Genomic DNA, 12,144 nt, shown 5'->3' with positions numbered 1-12,144 from the left:
CGGGAAACTGTTTTTTTTAGCATATTAATTAGATTAACTGATTATGATCAAAATTTGAATGCACACACACATATTTTGCAATAAATACAAAATAAAAAAGTTGTCACAGTAAATATGACAATTAGAAAGATATATGTATGTTAAATGCTTTACACCAGCAAACATTGGAGGACTATCCTATCATTATACGTAGAATGTTTTCTCTGTTTTATATATTTGTAAATTAAATATCTGTTTGTTTGTTTTTTGGACTGTTGGTCAGCAGAAAAGTTTATAGTAGGTATTCTTCATTTTTTTCGATATATATTATAGATTTATCAAAACTATTGTGTACAGATTAATCAATCATAGGTTCAGCATAATATCAACTCCAACACTCTCTTGTACACAATGAATACATAAATTAATGTGTATGTATGTGTGTATGTATCTATGGACTGATTTGTTGGCAGTGCAGCCGATGTATTAGATTAACGATCATATTTGAATGCCACTATTAAACACAAGAATAAAAAATATATGAAATTAATTCAATCATAAGCGATTACAAACAACCTTAAAGCATTGTTATCTATGAATATTTATTTAGGATTAAAATAGGAAGGAAGGAAGATCACACAATTAAGATTAGCCTGCCTATTATTATTCAATTACAGTAATATTTGACATAAAATAAGACACGGATATGAGTGCTGTGGGTGTGTGTTGTTTAGGTCTGTGTGACATCAGTGTCACAGGAGGTTGCGTGCTGGAGCTGCTGCAGTGTCCAGCCTGATCACGCTGAGATGAACATTTGGTTCTATAAAACAGGCCGATGGACCACGGATATGGACCATGGGCCTTTTGGATATGAGCATACTGGAGTGAAATCCAAACAAACACACAAAAACATGCCAGCTACAGCGTAGGAGTTACAAATAGTAAATACCACCTTAAGAAAGTCCGGACTGTTATTTAATAACACAGAAAAGAAGGAAGAAAAGTGCAATGAACATTACCACCAAATCTGCTTAGCAGCAATACTGCCATTGACGAGTAACTTCCTATAAAACAAATCACAGTAACTAACAGGCAGCCATTGACAAGTAACTTCCTATAAAACAAATCACAGTAACTAACAGGCAGCCATTGACGAGTAACTTCCAATAAAACAAATCACAGTAACTAACAGGCAGCCATTGACGAGTAACTTCCTATAAAACAAATCACAGTAACTAACAGGCAGCCATTGACAAGTAACTTATTGTCAAACAAATCGCACTAATAACTGGCAGCCATTGACGAGTAACTTTCCATAAAAGGAATCACAGTAACTAACCGGCAGCCATTGACGAGTAACTTCCTATAAAACAAATCACAGTAACTAACTGGCAGCCATTGACAAGTAACTTACTGTAAAAACAAGAAGTAATTAACCGGCAGCCATTGACAAGTAACTTAATGCAAAACAAATCACAATAATTAACTAGCAACTATTGACAAGTAACTTAATGTAAAAAGAATCACATTAACTAACTGGCAGCTATTAACAAGTAACTTACTGTAAAAGGAATCAGAGTAGTGAACTGGCAGCTATTAACAAGTAACTTACTGTAAAAGGAATCACAGTAATTAACTGGCAGCCACTGACAAGTGACTTACTCTAAAAAGTAGTTTTACTGTGTTTTATTTATAGAAAACACTTGAAAACATTACTGAAACAATCTATAATCAATAGCTGCAGATTATTATTTAGTCCATCGAGCAATTCTAATAGTTTCTAATGTAATTATCTGGGTAACATTTTCACAGGACCACACATGGATGAAGGAATATTGTGTTTCATGTGGAAAGGCAGAGAAAGAGAGAGGGAGAGAGAGAGATGGCTGTTACTGGCATCATAAGGTTGCTCAGGGTTGGACGGAGAAATAAGAGGCTCCAACTGTATCCCCGAGGCAGTCCATCACTGTCGTCCTCATGTAATACAGCCTGACAGACACACGCTTCCCTCGTACTCCGGCTTTAATGGACTGGCGTGACATCAGCCATCCACAGCACAGGAGGCGAACTCCCTCGGTGAGCTGCTGTTCCAGTGCACTGTGGGTAAAGTCAGTGTGAGGTGAATCACTGTATGTTGGGTCTCCATAAATCTACAACAAACAAAAACTGGGTACGGGTTCACTAATCAACTTGCCAATTTATTGTGTTAAGGCGTAAGGCAGCATGATTCAGCTGCCAGGTTTTATTTAGATATTTTTTTGTAAAATTATTTTTCAAATGCTTTGTTATAATGCCAGGACAGCTGTAGTTAGTGAATTCATTATTTATTTTCTCATTTTGTTGGCCTAAAAGTAGAAACATTTTAATATATTAGGTCAAAAATGGTAAAAATCCACTAGAAATATCGGCCATGTGTACGTTTTATGATTGTAGAACCTCAAATTCTCTGAAAAATACTGAGTTCATGAATGATTGTAGAACCTCAAATTCTCTGAAAAATACTGAGTTCATGACCACTGTGCATTCAATATCTCATGATTATATGAATTATGAGTGCAGAAAGTGAGTTCATCCTACAAAAAAGTGATATTATCTTTTATACAAGATAGCATTTAATCGAAGTTTCTAATATTAAAATATGAGGAATTATAGTTACTTAGTTAAGTTTGATGTTTCATTATGATCAAGACTATTATTGAGACATAACAGATTTACAAGTATTATTAAAAATATAAATAATTATAACTTTATAGTCTCTATCTTCAGGTTATTATACATTCATATATTTTTATTATAACTGCACAGTACTGGAGACTGTACAGGTTTAGTCTGAACCCAGTTGAGGTTAAGTGGAGCTGCTCACTTCCCTGCAGACATTCTGACTAGTCATAGCAAAAAAAAGCACACGTGTTACTAATAACATTAACAATGGCTCCATTGTATTCCCTGTAAGACATGACGGTGTGAAAGTGAGCCAGCATGCACGATGCCAGGACCCTGAAACTGAAGCTCATCATCATTCATTTTATGTGGTGCGATGGAGAAAACAGTTGTGTATATGTATATATATAAATAAATAATAGTACTTTTCAGACAGTCCAGCAGGACATTAGCTCATATATCTTTGTGAGTGCAGGCTGTTTCAGCCTGGATATTGGAGTATTGTTCAGTGAATATTTATGGTACAATTAACACAGCACCAACACTGTCTACGTACAGTATGAAGTCTGCTGTGTTCACGGTTCAGACTGCTGCCATCACACTTACACTTTTGCTTTCAGAGCCCAAGGAGCTGTTATATTAGTTGCTAGGCAACACACAGAATATGTGTGATTACCAAAAAAAGACAAAAAAATTACAAGTTCCTTTGCAAGATGAGAAGGTCTATTTTTAAATGCGACAGCCACTCCTGGTGGTGATATGCAGATCTAAAGATGTAATATCAGACCGGCAAACCTTTCTGAAAGAGATGCATACATGAAACTTTAACAGGCCAAATAAAAACATAAAAAAATAAAAGGTAAACAACCCAGTAATAGTGAAACTGATTGTTTGTGTACGTCAGGACTATCGAGCTATGATGTCAGCTCGGGAGTGTTGCCAGTGGGAGTGATTAATGCTCTTTGGCAGAGGACCACACAGCTCGTGTGCCAGCCGAGACAACTCCCAGGTGGGCGAGTAGGGTGGACAGAAAGTAGGACGTTGCTGAATGAAACATAAAATAAAAACGAACGTCACGACAAAATCTCATCCATTTTGGTGAATTTCAGGAACTGCGTTATTATTACTTAAGATGACTAGACAGGTTAAACTTCAAAAACCAGAGAAATAACGGAGGATCACACCAACGTCCAACTTAATTCAGTGCAAATCGTTGATAGCTTATCATAATTTGATACTTTTTGACTTCTGAAGACAAACTGAAAAGGCAAAGTTGCCTCGATGATGACGTCTGATGATCTTTGTTAGATTTAAATTCCTGATTACATCAAATCTGTCACTCATGCTCGAGTGGATGTCTACATTAACAGTGATGCAAGTGAAGAACAGTAGAGTGTTTTTCACAATAAAACTACTAATGTGGTATTCACTGTGACAGACTCCGTGTCGCACGCAAGTTTCAAATCCTCAAGTTCATATTTATGGAAAATGAAATGATACCGATCACAGACTAAAACCTAAAACACAAGGATGGAAAATAGATGATTTTTCCTGATAATCAAGTTGTTTTGTCCATAAAATGTCAGAAAAATGTTGATCCTCAAATGCTGTTTTGTCCATAACCCAAAGATATTCAGTTTACTGCCACAGAGGACTTAAAATAAACAGAAATTGTTCATATTTGAGAAGCTGAAACGAGAGAATAATCGATTAATCGAGAACACGGTGAATCGATGTTAAAGTCAACACGACGACATACAGGCAGGCAGGAGTGACTGTGAAAATGCATAGGAAGAAACTTTATTCCTTTAGTTGAAAACAAATAAAAAGACAATAAGACAACTGATGAATTTACAAAAAGAAAAACATAAACCTCGTCAACACCGAAAAGTCCCAATTTACATTACAGCCCACGGGAGAACAGGGGGGGCTAATCCTCGGACTCGTCGAAGCTTTCATCAGAGTAACCACTGTAGGGAGAACTGGAGCCCAAGTGGATGCTACTGTCTGTGTCCACGGAGACCACAGAGCTCAGGCTACTGTCTATGGACACCATACTGTCACTGTCGCTGCTGTCGTCATCATGGATCACCATCACCTGAGCAGAGGCGGCTGCTGGAAAACACACACACGCAAAAACAACTCAGAGTTTCTGTTTACACACATTTGAAAGAGCGGCATCTTCACACAACTTTAAAGAAAAGGGCTGACGTTCAGGAATTTCTTATCTTCAACAAAGACTTTGAAAACGTTACTCACACAGGGGTAAAGCTGTGTGTTTTTTGGACTTACTTTCAGCCGTGTTCAAAGTTGATTGAATCTTTTTATGGAATTTGTTGACATATTTTTTTTTTTAGATTAACAGGTGAAGAACATTTGTGCTTTTTTGGACTATAACAAACATGAAATCTGAAATTTTCCACTTTATTTAGCACATCTGCACCATAACTGAGATCAGTCAGACCACTCTCCGCTTTGCTGTTTTTGATTAGAAATTATACTGCAGCATTGTGAGAGCAAAATATCCTCCACAAGCATTTGGTTTTCAGAACGGGCAAATAAATCCTGTTTAAAGCTCTACAGTCAAGGCTCAGGTATTGTATTTATTTATTATTTCTATTATTTTAGCTCCAATAATGTAAAGCTGAATCGGTGCCACAGTGTATTTTACAGCATGTTATTGCACTTTCATGTGTATTTCTGAAGCAAGTTGTAATTGTGGTTGTTAAAAACGCTGCGGAAATGAAGTTTACTTACCTTATTACTTACAATTCAACCGTTTTGTATCTGTATTCTGATCAACAACCTTGAATAAACTTAAGTTCACACACACGTGTTGTTTTTCCTTATTTTGTTCATCTTGAGAAATCAAGCTGCATGTTGTCTTTTAGCTTTTTATGTAGAATTCAATTCATCTTTTCTAAAATAATGTCACACATCAGGAAGAAAAAGACGTGACTAAGCCTCACTGTGCTGCCACCTTGTGTCTGAAAACAGACTGAAGCCGTCAGTGTAAATATTGAAAACCACATCTCTTTTTTTGGCCTTTTCAAGCTTTATTTTTGACAGAGACAGCTTGAAGAGTGACAGGAATGTGTGGAGAGAGACATTTCTTTGTGGTGTGTGAAGCAGCTCAACACCGGCTGAGGGTCGAGCACTTTGCTCAAGGACACTTCAGTGGTTACTGCCGAGGGGGCGAGGGGAACATTAGTCACCGAGCTTGCCCGGACATGTGAAGGCTCTCCGGTCATTTGATCTGATGAACGTGGCATTAAACACCATTGCTAGTAAGTATCTGGTCATGCAGATATTAATGTGTTGGGGGGGTCCATCCATGTGGTGAACTGTGCACACATGTGCTCCTGCTAGATCACTGTCACTGTAATCTGATGTGTTTCCTGTGGGGAGATAACCATGAAGTTCATCACAGGACGTAGCTGTAGTGCAGTGTATATATATATTTTTTAAAAGATTATTTATTTGGCCTTTTATGCCTTTATTGATAGGACAGCTGAAGATAGACAGGAAGCAGGGGGCAGAGAGAGGGGGAGTGACACGCAGTAAATTAGCCGTCCGATGCGGGATTCGAACCGGGGCCAGCTGCAGCAAGGACTATAGCCTCCACACACGGGGCGGCCGCTTAACCCACTACGCTACCGACCGCCCTGTGCAGTGTATATTTTAATAATAGTAAACTTAAATATAAGATGGTGAAAAGTTGAGTCAGTGCTTGTCTGATTGAGTCAATTTTCCAATTTCTTTTCAAAATAAAAGCACACGTTGCTTCTAGGACAGATTTTGGTCTAAATTCACTTCATATACTTCCCGTAGAGACGAGAAATGTGAGCTAATGTGGAGTATTTTGAATTTTAAATAAGAATTTCGTACAAAGAGGTGATAAACACATTTACCTGACAAATCTAAGAAGCTGCATTAAAGAACCCCCATGCAGGATTATCATGAGTCTTCACTGCAAGAATATGAAGCTTTTTATTAGAGTTTCAGGAACAGGACCGCAACCGTACCACTTCTCACATTCTTATAAATACCCTCGTCGTCCTTCGCTCGAGTGGATTACCCACCGAAGCCTCGCCACGATGCAGCAACAGGCTGAAGAAGTCACGCCTCGCTCACAGTCATTGATAATAAATCATTTAAACGTAGCTCGTCGATGTTGTGGTCCGTGCTCGTGAACCTCACCACAAATTTCTTTGTTGAATCCGTTTCTCAAAACATTTCAAGACAAACCCGAGCTGATGACGTCAACTTACTTTGAGTCAAGTCAAAGAAACACTTCTTTACGCTGTGTTTTCTGGACGGGAATGATGGTAACGCACCTCTCACCTTTCCTCTCTGTGATGAGCGTCTGCCGCCTCGCCTTCATGTCCAGACTCAGGTTTTCCACCATGCTGTTGATGCAGTTGTCCAGGGCCAGACAGCGGGTCTGCGACTGGATGGCCTGTCGGCAGATGGGACACTCGTCTTTCTTCTTGCGCCACTGCTTGATGCAGTGACAGCAGAAGCTGTGTGCGCAGTTCAGGATGACTGCCTGCAGACCACATCGACACAAAGCAAAACGTTTATGTTTTTTGTACCTGCTGATGAACTTTTTGTCCAATAAGAGTCAAAGATATGCATGTAAGAATTAAAGACAGCTGATGGGAATACCGAACATGATGTCATGTCTGACAGCGAGCTAAAACGAGTCTCGGTTCTACCTCGATGAAGAGCTCGGAGCAGATGATGCACTGCAGCTCGTTCTCCAGAACTTCAGTCACTTGTGTAACTACTTCCTCTTTTTGGGCCCTTGCCTTTTCTTTCTCCTCCTGCAAAACAAAAAGACAAATAAATAAATAATGATTTGCTGATGCCACGCCAAGCGACTTAAACTTGAATAACTACAAATATAATCGCACCTTTGTCACTTCCAGCTCTTTGTTTTTGGCCAAGAGAATCTCTTCAAAGCCTTGCCGAGAAAGTGCGAGTTCGCCGATTACTTTCTTTTGCTGAAGACGTTGAAAACAGTTGGTCAAATAAAAAATATATATATATATATATGCTATAAATTCTGTGTACAGTAGTTTAGATCAGAGCTATAAACAATCAACTTTTATGCTGCATACCTCTTGCAAGGCGTCTTCCAGCTGTTTTTTCAGAAGCTCCTCTTGTTGCTGCGTCTTCTGAGCCTAAACACATAAAAAGTTACACTTTCTTTAAAGAAAATATTTTGTGTCGAGCAGTCAGAGTTCACATGCATCCGTTTCATAACACGCTGTAATGTCCGGGACAATCTGACAATCACAAACAAAGAGCACTTCGGAGCAGTGTGGCGACAAAGACAAAACAGTGCTCGTGTCCACACATGCAGCCCTTGTTATTTTCACGTTATTATCACATAAATAAGGAACAAACAACTCGGCAAACAGAAACTAAAAATGCTGACGTCAAGATAAAATTATCTGCAGACTTAAGCTGCAAAAAGCTCTCACCTCCAGCTGCCTCTTAGATTCACTGAAGGACTTCTCTAACGTCTCCATCCGGTGCATCTTGGCTCTCAGTGTCTCCAGCTGTATGTGCAGCTCCCTGACCTGCTCCTCTCTGAGCGGGTCGGTCTTCTGGGGCTCCCCGCCCAGCGAGGCCACCTGCCTCTCTGTGTCGTCCACCTGCTCCCTCAGCATCAGGATGTTCTGGCTGTACCTGCAAAGACAAATAAAGAGACTTTTAACTCGCCGGGTTGTAAATCAAAGGAATACACGGCATGTTAGATGGGATGGGGCGCTGCTGCTGCTCGCAGGTTTGTCTGCAGTTGTGGTGCCAGTGGGCAGGTGAGGATTGGTGCACCACAGAGACAGCTGGACCCCCACAAACTGTTCAGCTACACAGGCAGCAGCTACATGACTGAAGCTATGCCGGAGCTCCAGGCACCTGTGGCATTACAGATATGGAACGTCAAAAGGGGGTTAAGATGATCAGCTTTTGACTTTTAACTCTGAGTTTACTGCTCATTTACTACTTTATGCTGACACCAAACTGAAGAGAGTAACATCCTTAAAGTATTTTAAAATCCAGATGGGACAGAAAAGTCTCTAAGGAATCTGAAAATGAATTAGGAACTGTGGCAGAAGATTGTGATGGATGCATCGCTCAGAAAGTGTGAGAGACAAACCGAGGCTTACATCTGTAAGTTGTCCAGATCACACGCGCTGCTGGAGCTGTTCGACGGCTGGTCTGCTTCGTCGACTTCTTGTCTGCTCGGTCCGGTTTCCTCCGGCTGGCTCTGGCTCTGGCTCCGACTCTGACTGAGCCTCTGCTGGCGTTTCACCGGCGACAGAGGGCACGGCTTCGCAAACGACTTGTCCGCAGAAGAGCAGCGGTAGAGTTTGGGCTTTGAGGTAGACGGCTCGACTTCTTCCGCGGTCAGCTTCCTCTTGGGTTTTTTGGAAGCGTGGGATGCTTTGGCGCCCTCTCGATGTACCTTTGCCAGGTAGAGTTCAATGTCTTTGAGGGGCCGCTGGACGAGGATGTAGTCGAATTCCACTTTGGTTCCGATTACAGGAACCCCGAGTTGTATCGAGTCTCCGAGCCTCAGCTGATGAGCATCTTCAGCCTGAATGCGGTTTCCATTCACCCACACACCGTTTAGACTCTGAGAGAAGAAAATCAACAGTTAACAGCCTCTTAGCGCCCGTTTTTTAACTGATAGTGGTTGCTGCACTGTATATCTAGTGGGTGTTAGATAGGATTAGATAGATCCTAATGATCCCACACCGGGGATGAGCTGCTGTGACTCGCTTGTCACAGCTCAGAGAGAGATTACGGAGACAATCTTTGCAGATTATTAAACACAATGAGCTGTTCAAAAATCCAACGGAGGAGAGACATTGTTATTATCTTGGCGGTAGGAATGTACGATATGTCATCGTTTACGATAGATCGTCAAAAACATTCCCCACGGTAAGAATATGTCATCCCACAATAAAAACGATGACGGATGTATGTGCGTGACATTTCCTCACGCACCGGCCGCCAATCAGACACTCGGTCGAAACTCCACAGACAACCTGAAATGTCTCTGAAGCAGAGACTATCCAGGTGGATTCACCTGTGTGTGTGATCTCACGTTGTTTATTTTCATGTACCAGCTTCTAAATCAGAGTCTGACTCGCAATTTACGCCGCAAAACATAACAAGTTTAATTTGATTTGTGTCCGATGATTAGAGAGAGAGAGAGAGACTCGATAAAGCCGTAAATCAGCTAAATAAAAAGTTATTTCCAGATTGTTTCACAGCGGTTACATTCGGCTGGTATAGGTATTTTGGTGACAGATTTATGGTCAAAAAGATTAGGCCGAATTGGTGTTTATTTATCGTCACCGTGATAAATACCAGAAATTATCGGGATACATTTTTTTAGTCCCTACTTGGCGGTACCTACCTCCAAACCATTAAACGGTTCAGACTTTATTAACGTGCACTGGCTTGACTCAAAGTCAATGGTCATAAATCTGTGAGTTCCCAGCTGTAGACGAGGTCTTGTTGTTGTTTGCGTTGAACCTCTAAAGGCATCACTATCGATAGAGGAGAACACAAGTTATCACTATACGCCGATGATCGCAGCGCTGTGATGATGCGTCTGTGCCCTGGGAGTTTTGCTCTTACTCCTCAGAGAAATCGACGTTTCGAAAATCTTCTTCTGCTGCGTTTGAATCACTCTGTAAAGAGTAAATGTAAGTGGACGATGGTGAGGTGAGTTTAGGCCTGTGACATTTGAATAGTATTTCCATAGTTCGGCTGTTTGTCATTTACATTTGTGCCAGTGAGTGATGTTATTGTTTGTTATTCGGCCTGTTATCATTTTTGTTTGACATTAGAGGCAGCTGTTAAAATCTCTGTTAGATCATTGACTGCTCGTTAATTTCTAAATGTTTACACTTTCATAAGTCACCTCTGTTCTGACTGATCCAAAAATAACTAATTAATAAAACACTGTGTGGCGTGTTGCTGACTGTCTTTCCTGCAGGGTCAGTTTGGTCGGATGAACGACGTTACTCATTGTCAGGACGTCTCGCTGCAAACGGCTTTTAACTTGTGGTAAGGCACGAGTTCTCTAACGTGTTACTTTTATTCTGTAATGGATTACTTTTAATTGATGGTAGCCTAATTAACTACTTTCCAAAGTAACTAGGCGGCCTCGGGGAAGACCCAGGACACGCTGGAGGGACTATGTCTCTCAGGCTGGAACGCCTTGGGGGTCTCCCTGGAAGAGCTGGACGAAGTGGCCGGGTAGAGGAGAGAGTCTGGGCTTCCCTGCTTGAAGCTGCTGCCCCCGCGACCCGGCAACAGATAAGCACTGCTTGGCGGTACCTGCCTCCAAACCGTTAAACGGTTCAGACTTTATTAACGTGCACTGGCTTGAGTCAAAGTCAATGGTCATAAATCTGTGAGTGCACAGCTGTAGACGAGGTCTTGTTGTTGTTTGCAGCACGATACGCAGACGATGCACTGCTCTACCTGTGACAACAACACCGAGCTCCTGCTCCAGCACAGATGTTTTTAGTCCTTCATCTGCATGCTGATGTTTTTCATATAAATTTTAAAAATAAACAATGATCTGTAACTGTAAACACAGACAGAAGATGCCACCTTCTTGTCTGTGACCGTCCACTGTCCGCTGTCCCTCTGCTTGAAGGTGCAGTGCAGCCTGGAGATCATCAGGGGACAGCTTGGAGACAGCAGCTGGTAGGTGACGTCCACACCACGTCCAATGGAGATCTGCACAGGGGACAGACATGTCAGCAGTCAGACAGCTGGTTTAAAAACACACAGGTGACAGCATGAAGACAGAGACTGAGCTGAGTTCATGTTTAAAGGTTGTTATGGCAGCTAGCTGCTAGCTGCGTTAGCACCTCCGTGTTGTCGAACAAACGGAGCCAGTCCGAGTTTCTTCCGACTCTCATGAGACACAAAACCTCCGAGTCCGAGCAGTCCTCGTCCTCGGCCTCCATCTTCTGTCGAGCGGCTACAACGACCCGAAACTCATCGGCTGCTAAGTTTGAGCTGCGTCCATCACGGCGACAGCGTCAACAACACGGAGGCTGACAGCACGACGGCGGAAGACCTGCGCTCATTTCAAAATAAAAGCATCGGAGTGGAATACGTCAATTACTCTCGCCATTAAAAAAGAAAAAGGAATGAATTACGAGATCATAAGAGAATAATAAGACATATAAAGAAAACAAATAAAAGTAATCAAGCATATAAGAACATAGATAAAAGAGATAGAATAGTACATTAATAAAAATAAACAAATAACAGAAGCATAGAATAAGCAAAAGAGCGAAATAACTATAAATAATAATAATAGCATTGCGAAATAAACCAAATTCAAGATAATGTCATTAATTAATATATATATATCTATATATTATATATATTATATATCTATATATTATATATATAATAAATACATAATAATACATAATAAATAAACAAATAAAATAATTA

General features: G+C 40.8%; 1 protein-coding gene across 5 annotated transcripts; it reads right to left on the bottom strand.

Annotated features, from left to right (window-relative positions):
• Window positions 1–4,418: 4,418 nt before the first annotated feature.
• rnf8 (ring finger protein 8, E3 ubiquitin protein ligase) lies at window positions 4,419–11,758 on the bottom strand. Of its 5 annotated transcripts, none has more exons than XM_019277034.2 (9): window positions 11,547–11,758; window positions 11,284–11,412; window positions 8,817–9,286; window positions 8,130–8,337; window positions 7,764–7,826; window positions 7,557–7,646; window positions 7,359–7,466; window positions 6,978–7,189; window positions 4,419–4,755 (listed from the first exon to the last, which is right to left on the bottom strand). In XM_019277034.2, the coding sequence occupies exons 1-9, from the start codon at window positions 11,643–11,645 to the stop codon at window positions 4,722–4,724; spliced, it is 1,413 nt and encodes a 470-aa protein (XP_019132579.2). In that variant the 5' UTR covers window positions 11,646–11,758; the 3' UTR covers window positions 4,419–4,721. The 5 variants fall into 5 exon arrangements, with proteins under 5 accessions (XP_019132579.2, XP_019132576.2, XP_019132577.2 ...); XM_019277031.2 differs by having other exon boundaries at window positions 6,985–7,189; XM_019277032.2 differs by having other exon boundaries at window positions 4,419–4,752; window positions 6,985–7,189.
• Between the last annotated feature and the right edge of the window lie 386 nt (window positions 11,759–12,144).

The sequence above is a fragment of the Larimichthys crocea genome, chromosome XI (assembly GCF_000972845.2).
Source record: "Larimichthys crocea isolate SSNF chromosome XI, L_crocea_2.0, whole genome shotgun sequence".
Taxonomy (NCBI): Eukaryota; Metazoa; Chordata; class Actinopteri; family Sciaenidae; genus Larimichthys; species Larimichthys crocea.
Note: the sequence above shows the minus strand (reverse complement) of the source record. Positions and strands in the feature narration are given on the sequence as shown.

Coding starts and splice junctions, on each gene's coding strand:
- rnf8 (XM_019277031.2), bottom strand. CDS start 11,645: ATGGAGGCCGAGGACGAGGACTGCTCGGACTCGGAGGTTTTGTGTCTC. Junction 7,827..8,129: donor AATCTAAGAGGCAGCTGGAG/GTGAGAGCTTTT, acceptor TTATGTGTTTAG/GCTCAGAAGACGCAGCAACA. Junction 4,756..6,984: donor GCTCATCACAGAGAGGAAAG/GTGAGAGGTGCG, acceptor TGTGTTTTCCAG/CAGCCGCCTCTGCTCAGGTG.